Genomic DNA, 15,050 nt, shown 5'->3' with positions numbered 1-15,050 from the left:
ATAATTAACTTATAATATCATCCAACTATGTATATCATCACCTCCATCTCACCACCACTATCATCCTTTCATACACAATCACCTCCATCTCACCACCACTATCATCCTTTCATACACAATCACCTCCCTTCTCACGACCACCATATCTTTTACCACGACTATTATCACCTCACCATCACCATAATGATCATCTCATCACCTCCTCTTTTATCACCATCACAACCACTTCACCACAACCACCATCTCACAATCACCATCATGACCATCTCACCATTACCATCACCTCTTCCACCACTACTATTACCACATCGTTGCCACCACCACCATCATTAAAAAATATTTTGCATGTAAAATATTTTATAGAAAAATATTTTTAAATCAAATATTAAAAAAATATTTTACAAGAAAACATTTTACATGTAAAATATTTTTTATTTCTAAAATATTTTACGCAAAACAAATTAATCCTAAAAAATAGAGAAAGATATTAACAAGGGTTTAAGAATCAAAGGAAGATTAAAGCACACCTGTTTTTTAAGTTCGTTAACATATATTTTACTTTGAAAGAAAACCAAGTGTCCTTTGAAAATATTACTCTAATATGTGAGAAAGAGAAGCATCTCTACTTTTAACTAAAAACACCACTTTTTTTTGTTTAATTTTTTTAATTAAAAGCATATATAACAATAAAATATATAACAATAAATAAGGAATGTAATATATATATATTCCTTATTTATTTTTTTTATATTTTAAAATCACAAAAATTTAATCAAACAACTTATCCAATACTCGAGTGATAAATTGAAGAAGTTAACTCAAATCAATCTAAAATAATATCATTTCAAGAATTTATAAAAAGTTAAAACAATGATTTTTGAAGAAAAAAAGATCTCCAATTAGGTTTTGATACTGGTTGAATGAATCATATCAAATCAATTTTTATCTAATTTAATTTAAAACACAACCTGTATTAAAGAATCATCAAGTTAACCTGCCAAGAAAGACCTAGTTTAATAGCACTGATTTAAGTATTTATAAGCATGCACAACAAATAATTTTATCCAACACTGTTTTTATTTTTAAAACCAATACAATGTCGAAGCTATAATTAGTGTCATCTTATAAGTTACAGTGTGATCCATCAATTAATAAACCACGTCATCAAACTGGTTAATTTTTTTTCTTTTATTCTTTGCAACTCTCACAAGTTGTTTGAATCTAAAATTAAATTCAATTTTAAGGGTTAAATCAATTTTCATGTTAAGAATCTTTTTAAAGGTGTGGATTTGAATTCCAAATGAAATTCTAATTATAAAAAATAGTCAAAAACAAATTAGAGAGGATACCCTTTGATTTCCTACAACAATTCCAAATTGAATTTAAATTACATAAAAAATTGAATTTAGTTCTATATTTAATTTGGTTCCAATTAATAAACTGTAGATTTCTCTCTGTATCTGCATCTTTTTTCTTTGTCTCTATCTTTCTCTTCCTTGCATCACCAATCATGAAAGAAAAAAGCACCCGCTTCCAGCGCTTTGATGAGCTCTACTAGGGTAGGTGGTTTGATTATCTACTCTCGCCATTCTCTACAATATATGTTTAGATTATCAAACAAGTCTTCGGGAAAAAAAAAAAAAAAAGCAGCAAGGGTGCAAACATAATCATTTTTGTGTCTGCACATTAAGAAATACTTTGTTCCAAAATATCTGCTTAGAAAGAGCAATGTAGAGGATGAAACACGATCAGAATTGCAACATGGACATTTGTTTGCAATTTTACTAATTACAATTTGTAGATGGGTTGAATATATATGATTACTAAGGGTATTTAAAAAAATTAATCAACTGAGAAAACCTAAAAGACCAAAGAAAAATTAACCGAAAAAATTGAATCAAAATAAAAAATCAATTAAATTAATTCTCAAAACTATAAATTCTAACAGGTTTAATCCAATTTTAATTTTAAAACTAAAACCGGCAAACTGAACTAGACCAATTAAAAAATCCAAAAAGCTTAACTAGACCAATTAAAAAATCCAAAAAGCTTTAAAAATCAAGAGGGTATAAATAGTTAAATAATGAAATTAACCTAACCCTTACATAACCCCCCATTCCTGCCCTCACAAAAAACCGCCGGCCAGAGAAGAGAATATTCATCTCATCCTTCTCTTTCCTTTTAAGCTTTCAACTGCTCTGCATTTTGCAGCCACCTCTCTATCTCAAAACTCAAAAGCTAAGCAACCTCCAAGTCTCACATCATCATCCTTAGCTTCTATTCTCTCTTTACTTCTGGCCGAACACAAACCCACATCTTCATCTCCCCAATTACCACAAGGAAGCTTGCTTGAAATGAAGTATATTTATACCGTGAGCAAACATCTATACAGATAAAATCAGAAAATAAGCAAATCCTGCATGTGTGCCTTTAAGAAAAATAGACAGGTCACAATCCCCCTCACTAGCATATCTTCCAGAATCATCTTCCAAGGAACAGAGTGCATCACCACCAGCAAGACGGAGTCTGCCACCAGCTTGAGTATGTTTCTCAAGATTCGATAGCCTAAAATAATCTCTTGCTTTATTGATCAACTAAAAATGCACAAAAACCCATTTCATCGAACCAATTAGGTTTCCTGGTTTTATGACAAAAATAACTGAATTTCACAAAATCGAACTGGTTTGGTTTGAACTGAATTTCAATCCAGTCTGGTTTATATTTTTCAAAATCAATGTAACTCGGTTTGATTAGGTTTTTTAGTTCAAACCAACCATGAATATCCCTAATGATTACAATCAAAACCTGGCTGGATTGATAAGGCATGAATTGGCATGTTTAATATGATTATAGGAATATTTGTTTTAATTAGGGTTTAGAAATTACAATTAATGGGTTTAATTCGGTAAAGATTTTTTTGGAAAGAGAGAGTTGGACATGAAAAATGGAATAAGTTGGAGAGAAAAGGCAGTAAATGAGAGAATTCAGAGTTGCATAAAAGAACTAACAGAGAGAGTTTCAAAGAAAAAAGAGAGTTATAGAAAAAAGTGGAGAGAAAGATAATTGAAAGTTGAGAAAATAAAATAAAGTTGATTTTCAAGGGATTGTCGACGTGACCAATTTGATGATGTTGTTTATTAATGGATGAATCAAGATGTAACTTATAGAAGTCTTTTTTATATGATTATCTTATTCAATGAATAATAAATAAAATATAAATATCATCAATTTCAATTTAAATATAACCTAAAATATATATTTGTATTCTGTAAAACATACACACACACACTTTAAATATATGTTATTATTTTATTTTATATTGAATAATAAATATCTATTTGAATATTTAAAATTTAATTAATAAAATATTTTGTAATATACTAAAAGGGTTCAGTGTTCCTGTTACTGTTTACATAGACACAAAACACGTGGATTGGAGCAATGTAACGACAGCTCAACCCTTGACACAAAACATCGGGGAGTAATGGCAACAGGGGAGGGATGAGGTTGTCTTTTCGCTGGGGTGCATTTGGCATTGAAGGGATAGTTGGGGAGAAAATTGTCAGCACAAGTTTTGGTGGGGCTGCTAGTTATGGGGAGCGGGTACTTGGCGTTGGCGCTTTGGCTGCCCGGCCCTTGCGCGGGGCAGATTGAGCGCCACTTGGTGCATGAGCAGCCCTACCCTTGTGCGGGCAGACCCAAGCACCACCTGACGCTTAGGTGGCTCAAGTATGCGGGGCAGACCCTAGCACCACCTGACGCTTAGGTGGCTCAAGTAGGCGGGGCAGACCCTAGCACCACGCTTGGGTCTTGGCAAAAGGCCTGATTGGCTATGGCAGCCCAGCACCATGTGGCGCTTGGGCAGCTCCAATGAGAGGGGCAGAACCCAGCGCCACTTGGCGTCTAGGTCTTGGCAAAAGACAAGATTGGCTATGACATTCTAACCGCCACGTGGTGCATGGGCAGACCAAGCGCCACGCGGCAATTTCCATTGTTATTATAATATTATTACTTATAATAAAAATAGTATTATTTATACCAAAATTGATAATATTTTTAGTTCTCATACTATTAATTATAAATAAAATAATAATATTTGTAGCACAAATAATACTATTTTTTTATATGAATGTTTTAAATTTTAATAACAATAATAATATTTTTTAACGCAAATACTATTCATTATACAAATAAAACTATTTTTGATATTAATACTTTTAATTATAATAAAAATTAAAATATTTATAACAAAAATAATACTATTTTTGATAGTGATACTTTTAATTATAATAAAAAATAAAATATTTAAAATCTTTCATCAAAACCCCATAGAGTTGGGTCACACTAGATCTATTGAGCTGGGTATATGACGCCGCACTTAAGACAATCAGGTCCTGCCTCAGACCCAAGATAATCAGGCCCTTTGCTATGACCCATGCACCACGTGGTGCTTGGGCACATATGAGCACCACCTGACGCTTGGGTGGCTCCATTGCGAGGGGTAGACCCAAACGCTACTTGGCTCTTAAGTCTTGACAAAAGGCTTGATTGCCTATGACAATCGCAAGTTGGATCCGGACGCGTTCGCGCCTAACCTCAAGTTGGGTCCTTGAAATTATTATTCAAAGTGTTCATATCAAAATATAATTATTTGTATTATAAATATTATTACTTTTATTATAACTTGAAGTATTGATATAAAACATATTATTATTTGTGTTGTAATCATCCTTAAAATTCTTAATATAATTATTTACATTATAAATATTATTATTTTTATTATAATTGATATTATTAATAAATCTAAAAAAAATATTATTAATATTTAAAATATATATTATTTGTGTTATAATTATTTGTATTTTTATTATAATTAAAAGTCTGGGCGCGTCCACGCCCAACTCAAGTTGGGCCTCGAGGCGTCCACGCTCAACCCCAAGTGGGGCTAGACACAGCCACGCGTACACCCAAGTTGGGTCTTAACGCGTTCACTCCCAATCCCAAGTTGAGCCTGGATGCGTCCACGCCCAACTTCGGGCACACAACTACGCCAAAACCCAATTTGGGCCTGGACGCGTCCACGCCCAACCCAAAGTTGGGTTGGCCGTGTGCTCGCCCACACCCGAGTTGGGCGAGGAGGCGTCCACATCCACCCCCATGTTGGGTATGGACGCGTCCGCGCCTAACCACATGTGTTAATATAATAATGTGTGTTATAAATATTATTTTTTCTCTTATAATTCAAAGTGCTCTGATAAAAAATAGTATTATTTATGTTATAAATATTATTATTTTTATTATAATTCAAAGTATTGATATAAAAAATATTATTATTTGTGTTGTAATCATCCTTGAAATTCTTAATATAATTACTTATGTTATAAATATTATTATTATTATTATTATTATAATTAATAATGTGAATATTAAAAATATTATCATTTGTGTTGTTGTTGTTATTATATTATTATTATTATTGATATTATTAATAAAATAATTACTAAATTTGAAAAACAAATTATTATTAATATTAAAAAAAATCTATTTGTGTTATACTTATAATTATTTTTACGATGATTAAAAGTATTAATATTAAAAAATAGTATTATTATTTTTATATTTCTTATGATTAAGAGTATTAATATTACAAAGAGTATTATTTGTGTTATAATTATAATTATTTTTATTTTATTATAATTAAAAGTCTGGGCGCGTCCAAGCCTAACCCAAAATTGGGTCTGGACGCATCCATGCGCAACCCCAAGTTGGGCGTGGACGTGTCCAGGCCCAACTTGGGGCATAGAGCCATGCCCGCATCCAAGTTAGGCTGGACGTGTCCATGCCCACCCTAAAATTGGGGCACACACCCACACCCACATCCAAGTTGGGCGTGGACGCGTCCAGGCCCAACTTGGGGCACAGAGCCACGCCCACATCTAGGTTAGACTGGACGCGTCCACGCCCAATCCCAAGTTGGGGCATACAACCATGCCCACATCCAAGTTGGGTCTGGATGCGTTCACACCCAACCCCAAGGTAGGTCTTGATGCGTGCTTGCCTACACCCAAGTTGGGCGTGGAGGATCGCCCAACCCCAAGTTGGGTGTGGACGCATCCACGCCCATCTTAGGGTTGGGGCTGGACGCGTCCACACCCATTTACATGTGTTAATATAATAATGTGTGTTATAAATATTATTTTTTCTTTTATAATTCAAAGTGTTCTAATAAAAAATAGTATTATTTGTGTTATAAATATTATTATTTTTATTATAACTCAAAGTATTGATATAAAAAATATTATTATTTGTGTTATAATCATCTTTGAAATTCTTAATATAATTATTTGTGTTGTAATCATCCTTGAAATTCTTATTTTTTTTATAATTAATAGCGTGAATATTAAAAATATTATCGTTTGTGTTATAAATATTATTATTATTATTAAAATAATTGCTAAATTTGAAAAACAAATTATTATTAATATTTTTTTTAAAAATCTATTTGTGTTATAATTATTTTTATTTTTACTATGATTAAAAGTATTAATATTAAAAAATAGTACTATTATTTTTATATTTCTTATGATTAAGATGATTAATATTCCAAAGAGTATTATTTGTGTTATAATTATTTTTATTTTTATTATGATTAAAAGTATTAATATTAAAAATAATATTATTTGTGTTATAATTATTTTTATTTTTATTTTTATTAAAAGTCTGGGCGCGTCCACGCCCAACCCGACAATGAGCCTGGACGCGTCCATGCCCAACTTGGGGCACAAAGCCACGCCCACATCCAAGTTGGGTCTGGACTCATCCACCCCCAACCCCAAGTTGGGGCACACAGCCACGCCCACACCCAACTTGGGTCTGGACTCAAGTTGAACTCATCCACGCCCAACCCAAGTTAGGTCTAGATGCGTGCTTGTCCACACCCAAGTTGGGTGTGGACGTGCCCAAGGTGGGTGTGGAGGATCGCCCAACCCCAAGTTGGGTATGAACGCATCCACGCCCATCTCCCAAGTTGGGTCTAGATGCGTCCGCACCCACTCACATGTGTTAATATAATAATGTGTGTTATAAATATTATTTTTTCTTTTATAATTCAAAGTGTTATGATAAAAAATAGTATTATTTGTGTTATAAATATTATTATTTTTATTATAACTCAAAGTATAGATATAAAAAATATAATTATTTGTGTTGTAATCATCTTTAAAATTCTTAATATAATTATTTATGTTATAAATATAATTATTTTTATTATAATTCTTAATATTCATTATAAATATTATTAATTTTATTATATTTAATATTTTTAATAAAATAATTAATAAATTTGAAAAAATAATTATTATTAATATTAAAAAAATATTATTTTTTATATTATAAATTTTTATAAAAATAAATAATTAATCAGTCATGTAGCGCGGCTATCCAACCAGTAAATATCTAAGTAAAATATAGATATCGAGAAACCTTCGGTCTCTGATAAAATCATCGTACTTCCACCCGTAGATAATCATGATATGGACGTCAAATTCAACACTCAACGAGATTCAACAAAATCACCATACAGTCAATTGAACTTGGGCTAGGAATTTCAGACCAAATTATTGTGCCTGATTTAGGAACACAGCAAGCACATGGCACCTTATTACATGACAACTAAATATATATAAAGTAACGGATCTCAAAACCCCACTAAACTTAAGAAGAAAAAAAATAACCATTTAATAATTTATTTGAAGTCCGTTTTTTAATTTTTGAAAAACAAATAAGAAAAAAGGAAAAACAAAATATCAAAATCACAGTTTGTAAGCTCAAAGTCTGTCATTCAGCTAAAGAGTAAGAGAAATCTTTCAAGTTTCTGCATCTTCAACGATATCGTATTCAGTTTCTAAGCTAATTTTTTAGACCTCAAAAATCCCTGGAGTCAAATCCCACTGTTGGCTTTAAAATTTAGGGTTTTTCTGGGGGTGGCGCTGAGCTTAAGCCGTGTTGTTTTGGGTGTCAAAGCCGGCTATGGATTACGAGCCTTACGATAGCAGTGGTGAGCTTTTATCTACAAAGATCAAACCTTTTTGTGTTTCTGTATATTGTTATTTGTTAATTCTTTAGGGTTATGTAATGATTTTTTATCGATTAGGATTAGGGTTTTCTTGAAATCTTGATTTAAACTGTTGGGTTTTAATGCGGATTTTGAAATTGAGGCTTTTTGGGTTTTCTTGGAGGAAAAAGTTGGGATTTTGAGCTATGGAGTCAGGGATTTATTGTAGAATTTCTTTTCGAAAGATATTGTTTTTTTTTTTGTTTTTAAATTTATTTTTGAATTGGAATCATTTGGGCAATATTGATGGGTGATAGTAATTCTGATTGGTGTTGGATTCTTAATTTATTCAAGTTAAGTGGAAAACTGTACTATTGAAGGTATATTTTTATCAAGTTGTGCTTTTGTAAGTGAAATTTGGTGGATGTTGGTGATGGGCAGCAGTGTTTTGAGTGTTCTTGAATTTTCTTTCGAGTGTTGAAGTTTGAAACTCTAGTTGTAATTAGCAAGCTTGAAGCACTTAAAGACTGTAACTTTCTGTCTTTGGAGTTGTAGCTTGTACATGTTAGAGAGAGAGTAAATGAAATGCTGCACTTTGTTGATTATTTCTATCACCATTTTGTTTGCTTTTGAATAATGTTGAAGGTAAATATTCAAGTTGCTGAAAACCCCATATGTTTTCCCTTAACATGCCTTTGATTGCACTCTGAACGTGGATTTTGCTCCCTAATTTTGGGTTTCTATTATAATGTTAGTACTCTGCTCATCAAAATTTTCTTTAAATCTGAGTTTCATACCTCCTGGAGGTTCCCTTGATGCAACTTTCATCTGGAATTTGTGCCACCAATGAAGTAAGTATAATATGGGCTTTAAATTTTGCATACCTTGCCACTAATTGGTCTATAAGGCAAGGCGTAGAATTTGTTTTTCAATAAACATGGTACTGAATGGTATAGAAAACCCAAATGCAGTTAAATGATTGTGGGGGTAATGGACATCAATGAATGTTGTCAAAATCCAAACAAAGTTGTCAGAGGTACAAGTTGCCAAAAATGTACTGGAAATATTGAATCTTTAGACACAAGGGCACCAGGCATCAAGGAAGTCATGTTGTTATGTCTCTAGCTGTGAAAGGCTTTGTCCATGGCCTTGCACTTTCAATGAATAGCCTCTGTTAAGTCATTTGTGCGCAACCAACTCTTTATTTTTGTTGTTGAAAATTCTGATCAATTTGCAATCCTGTTGTCATGGGTTTTTATAGTCTTTTTTTTTTTTTTTGCTTTGCTTGATTTCAGGAACTGATGATGATCTTCCTCCATCACATCAAAACAGAATCCCCAGAGGGGGTCGTGTGGCTGGGAATGGAAGACCAGTTGGAGGTTCTGTCCCTTATTCTAGAATGTATGGTGAAACTGATATGGAGACTCAAATTCACCAACTTGAGCAAGAAGCATACAGTTCAGTTCTAAGAGCCTTTAAAGCACAAGCTGATGCTATTACTTGGGTACTACTTGTAATCTAATTATCGTGAGTTCTAATAGCTTTAAATTTGTCTGACCAGGTTTAAATGACTGCTACATGAAATGTATTTTCTTCAGGAGAAAGAAAGTTTGATAACAGAGCTTAGAAAGGAATTGAGATTGTCTAATGAGGAGCACAGAGAGCTTCTTGCCCGGGTTAATGCAGATGATGTAATAAGGAGGATAAGGTATGATAGGATGATGAAGCAATTTTAGTTTTACTTTCCAAGTGAAACCCCTTTGGTTAGATCAGAGCAAGTATTAGTCTCTTTTTTATTTAATGTGTATGATTTTGGGTAATGCCATTAGGGAATGGAGACAGGCAGGTGGGCATCAATCTGGCATGCTCACTACAGGTCAAGCTGTTCATGATCCAATACCTAGTCCTACTGTCTCTGCTTCTCGTAAGAAACAGAAGATGACCTCATCAATTCCTTCTCAATCCTTTGGTGGGCCATCTCCATCTTTTCACCCACAACCAGTTTCTGCATCACACCAGCCATCTTCATCTGCTGCTAAACGTGGACCGGGAACAGGACCCAAGGGCAAGAAGCAAAAACCAGTGAGTGAAAATTTGTTAGACATGGATTGAGATACAAAAGCTGGCAAATTCTACTCATTTATATGTCTATTTCCTTAACGTTTCTTTTTTCCATTTCTCAGGGTTTACCTGGTGCTTCTTCAATGAAGTCCATTCCATACCCATCCTCAGGTCCATCGGGAAGAGGTCAAGTTGCTAATAGACTATCTTCTGGTGCTGTTCCTGAAGGAGCTGATCAATATATTGGGAAGAGAGTCAAAACAAGGTGGCCTGATGATAATCACTTTTATGAGGCTGTTATAACTGACTTCAACCCAATTGAGGTATTTATTATTATTGATTTTCGGCATATTTGTTTTCAACAGGTTATATAGCTCACTTATAGTTTTTGTTAGGGGCGGCATGCTCTGGTGTATGATATGGGAACAGCAAATGAGACATGGGAATGGGTTAATCTCTCAGAGGTATATCTGTTGGTTTGTCCATAGGACCTATTGATTCTTTTATTTTATTTATTTTTCTTGTTTTGTTTCTTATATGGCTTGTGCTTTGGTGCTGCAATTTAGCGTTGTAAAACTGTATGTCCGTATTATCCTGAAGCTTTTATATTGTAGGACTTGTTGTCACTGATTAAAAAGAAATGAAAAGTAGGTTGCACTTTCATTATGTTTTCGGAGTGGGAGAGACAATTTTTGAAGTGTGAATGGAAGTGTTTTGTAATTGCTGTGCTTTAACTGTTTCTTTTTATCAAAACTTTAAGACTTTCTTAGCATGCACCTAGATAAATTCTTTGCTTTAAGAAGGCAATTCCAAATATGGTGCATGGTACAACTATTCAATTTGGGATCAAATGTTTAAACCATGAGAAAAAAAGGTAGTTTCTGTTTTAACTTCCATTAACTGACAATCTTTTTCTTGCAGATCTCTCCTGAGGATATACAATGGGTAGATGAAGACCCTGGAATCTCTCATCGTGGCAATTATGGTGGTTCAGGGCATGGGATAAATAGGTCAATGGGCCGGGATGGTGGTCCTGGTCCTGGTCCTGGAAGAGGTAGAGGGGTTACCAAAGGTCAATCCAGGAAAGAGTTGTTGCCTTCACAAAATGGGATTGGAAAGAAGGTGCCCGATGATATACAAATTCTTCATACAGATTCTCTAATCAGGGAGGTATGTGAAACCATGTTGATAGATATGAGGAATTCAAAATCTGTAACTTTTCCCACAGGTTATTTAATCAGTAGTAAATTTGAACAGGTAGAGAGAGTTTTCAATGCAAATCATCCTGATCCTCTTGAGATTGAGAAAGCAAAGAAAGTATTGAAGGTCAGACAAAAAGCTTGGTGGATTCTTTTGTCTGTTCCCTATTTCTTCTCCACATTTCCCAGCATATTTATCTATTTTGTATATCTGAGTGGTTAATTTTCTCAAAGCAGGATCATGAGCAAGCACTAGTAGATGCAATTTCAAGGCTCGCTGATATTTCTGATGGTGAAAGTGGTATGTATCATTCCATCTTGTATCTTTCTCTAGACTTTGCCTCATGTCAGTCATTTTAAAGATTGCTTAATAATTGTTGGGTGCTTCCCAAGAAAATTTGACATGATATGACTCCATAGCTGCCAAAATGAATAGTCATCATCTGATTCTTGAACAAGTAGAGGCTTTTGGGGCAACATATGATTCAGATGACCATAAGCCTCTTGTTCATATCTCTCTTGAGGTTAAATATGAACTTTTTACTTAGGCCGTCTCAAAGCTGTTGCGTGGACTGAGCTTCAGTCTTTGGCATCATCCTGGACCTAGTGGTTGGGAATAAGACATGCTACCCTGTTTGCAAATCTCTAATGGTCAAATTTTTCTCCATTGTCTATTTCGCAGTTGTCAGTTCTATGTTTACCAAACACAGGATTAGGGTGGCAATCCCATTCTATGCTGATATGGGTGCCATCGTTACACAGCATTTGAATCACATACTTTCCCACTTTGCTTTTTTTGAAGTCACCAATATTATATTCACCCAGTCAAATAAGTAATAATTATAGAATTTCTATAATAGTGGATAAAATGGTCTCTTGCTTCATGGATGCTTGGCTCATACATGTTTTGGAAACGGGCATATACATTCCTGGATATATTAGTCCAGCTGTACTCTCTGTAGAACTTCATCCTATTTATTGAATTCCTATGTTCGGTCATTTTCTTGGAAACAGATGAAGGTGGCCGCCGTTATGGGCAGGCATTGGAGAGAGAATGACAAAACCAGATAATGGGGTAGCAGTGACTCATGCAGTGGTAGAGAGACAGTGATCTGACTTGAAGAATGTCCACCTTTTTTGTATAAAACCTTACCAGAATTATATATTGTTCCCCAACATGGAAGGGCTCTTGGTTAGGTTGGTGTAGGATATAGGTATTACTGTAGGAATCAAATTGTTGTAGCCAGGTGATAATTTCTTTGGTAACAGTAAAAATAGTCTCTTTCAATGTGTTACATTATTTGTTGATCAGTATCTAGCGTGCTATAATGTATAAATTTTGCCCCTTTTTGATTAATTTGTGTTCTCGCCTGTTGAAAGTGACTGCTTCTCATTGCTGTAACCTAACGAATGAAATCTTTTTTCTGATCTTCATCCTGGTTTACCCTATCAAAATTTACTTGTATTCGCTTTTTAAAAAAAGGTGGATGCACTATTGTCTGTCGTCAAAAACTCGGAAGTATGAAAGTGTGCTGAGGAAGTGGGATAAGTCGCGGAACCTTGTCATATCCCACTCATGATATTCCATGGGGCACCAATAAGAGAGAATAAAGGAGAAGCAATCATGCTCTCCCTTAGCCTCAGCTATCATCTGCCACATTCTGCTGGGAAAGTGGCTTTCGAGTCGCAACAAAATACGGGTCACTTCACATATGGAAGAATAACTCATAACATTGTATTTGTCGTCTTATCTTCACAAATTCTTGCTTTAAAAAATTATGAAGTTCATGAATCTGTTCCTTTCCCTTTTTACTTGGTCAATCTGTAATATATACATTGCTCGCTTATGGACCACAAAGGCTCCCCTGCTTCTGACAGGGTTTTAAAAAAATCAATCTGGAATTAATGTTTTTCTTTTAAAAAAAAGTTTCTTTTTAATTACTTAAAAAAAAAATTGGTACTGACGCCCTTTTAGATTGAGTTTAATAAGAATCTACAGCTTGAATAATCATCATGGTTAATATAATACAATAATGTATTATAGTACAGGTTTAATACAGCTTGGGATCCACTGCAATGTAAACGATTGTTTTGCTCCACGATTAAATAATAATAATAATAATAATAATAATAATAATAAATCAGTGTTTCCCAGATACATTTCACCGTCATTGGAACAGTGAAATAACATTTTTATTCTTAAACAAAATATTTGAGAAGCTTGCAATGAGAGATAGAATTGTCTTTTGAGGAGGATTCATTATTCATTACAAAATTAATTAGAGACAAATTAATCATGACGTCTTTTTTATCACAGCAAAATTGATATTTTGCCCTTAAATGCAAAAAAATGTTAAGCTTTCACTCATGCGCTTTTTTGTTTTTTTGTTTTTAAATTGCTCAATAAAATAACAACCATACCCTTTTAGAGAAAAAAAAAGAACACGCACATGGGCTTCTTTGTGTTTTCTATTTTTTAAACAGTCAAATTACATAATTGCCCTTGAATTAAAAAAATAAGGTTTGTTTCAAGGGCATTTTAGTCTTTTCATTCTAGTTTTTTTGAATTTTTTGGATTTAGTTGGGGGCTATTCGGTAATTTTGAATAATTAAATATTATTAAAAAAACTTGTTGACGTATCAGTGCGTGACAGCCCCCACGTCTTTTGGATGGCGCGTGTGGGGCTATAAGGTTGCCAAAATCCTCCATCCACAGCGAAGTTGAGAGTCGCGAATCATCCTCTTTCTGGAAATGTGGTGCATGCTCACGACGGAGATCCGGTTGGGCTACAAATGAGTTTTTTGTTTCCTCTCTCTTTTCTCTCTCATGCCTTTGAAATTCACGCCAGCCATTTCAAAAAATAATTGTGTCCTCAAGTTTTTTATTTTATCGATTTTGACCCTTATTCTTTTAATTACTATTTATTTTGCTTGTTGTTACCCATTTTGAGGCCCTACATAAATAAAAAAAATCAAAAAAATACAAAAAATATTGGAAGAATACACACACACACACACACACACACACTAGAATACCTAGGAAATCGCTGGAGACTAGTTAAGGAAGATCAAATATACAAGATTGAAAAATTTGATTGTGTATTTTTGACTGATGAAGGCCTTATTGGTAAAGAAAATTTAATTTGAGGAGGAAAACTCAATTGAATGTTTAAGAACTCAATTAGATTTTTTAAGGTTTATTTGAATTTATTTAGGGCTTAATTACAAGAAAAAATAATTTTAAAAGTCAATTTAAGCTTTAATTAGAAAAAAAAATAAAGTCTAGAGGTCGAATTGCAATTTTTAGGAGTTAATTTGGTCAAATCATGAGCTTAATTTCATAAATATTGAAGTTTGATGGCAATTATAGAATTGATTGAAGTCAAAAACCAATGACCAAACTAAAAAAGATGCGTGAATATAAGGGCTAGAATTAACCAAATTATGGGCTAAATTGAAAAAAATAAAAGTTTTTTTTATCAATTAAGGGTTAAAATGCACAAATTCAGAGTCAAAGACCAATAGGAAAAAATAAGCCAACTTAGGGGTTGACAATCGAGTTTGATGGGGTTTAAATTGCTTACAATTAAAAAGTTTTTGTATGAAGTAAAGGTGCATGTGTCACGATTGGAAGAACAAAGACTAAATCGAAACTTTAACAAATTTCAAATTCAAAACCCTAATTTCTAGGGTTTTAACCCAGACAACGCATCGTTCAGCCTCTATTTATTTTCTTA

General features: G+C 33.6%; 1 protein-coding gene across 2 annotated transcripts; it reads left to right on the top strand.

Annotated features, from left to right (window-relative positions):
• Positions 1–7,724: 7,724 nt before the first annotated feature.
• LOC133680927 (protein EMSY-LIKE 3-like) lies at positions 7,725–12,670 on the top strand. Of its 2 annotated transcripts, none has more exons than XM_062103975.1 (10): positions 7,725–8,056; positions 9,349–9,557; positions 9,652–9,761; positions 9,883–10,135; positions 10,237–10,437; positions 10,510–10,578; positions 11,036–11,284; positions 11,372–11,440; positions 11,551–11,614; positions 12,328–12,670. In XM_062103975.1, the coding sequence occupies exons 1-10, from the start codon at positions 8,029–8,031 to the stop codon at positions 12,369–12,371; spliced, it is 1,296 nt and encodes a 431-aa protein (XP_061959959.1). In that variant the 5' UTR covers positions 7,725–8,028; the 3' UTR covers positions 12,372–12,670. The 2 variants fall into 2 exon arrangements, with proteins under 2 accessions (XP_061959959.1, XP_061959960.1); XM_062103976.1 differs by lacking the exon at positions 7,725–8,056 and adding an exon at positions 9,025–9,238.
• Positions 12,671–15,050: the final 2,380 nt, after the last annotated feature.

The sequence above is a fragment of the Populus nigra genome, chromosome 1 (genome assembly GCF_951802175.1).
Source record: "Populus nigra chromosome 1, ddPopNigr1.1, whole genome shotgun sequence".
Lineage (NCBI taxonomy): Eukaryota > Viridiplantae > Streptophyta > Magnoliopsida > Malpighiales > Salicaceae > Populus > Populus nigra.
Note: the sequence above shows the minus strand (reverse complement) of the source record. Positions and strands in the feature narration are given on the sequence as shown.

Coding starts and splice junctions, on each gene's coding strand:
- LOC133680927 (XM_062103975.1), top strand. CDS start 8,029: ATGGATTACGAGCCTTACGATAGCAGTG. Junction 8,057..9,348: donor CGAGCCTTACGATAGCAGTG/GTGAGCTTTTAT, acceptor GCTTGATTTCAG/GAACTGATGATGATCTTCCT. Junction 11,615..12,327: donor TATTTCTGATGGTGAAAGTG/GTATGTATCATT, acceptor TCTTGGAAACAG/ATGAAGGTGGCCGCCGTTAT.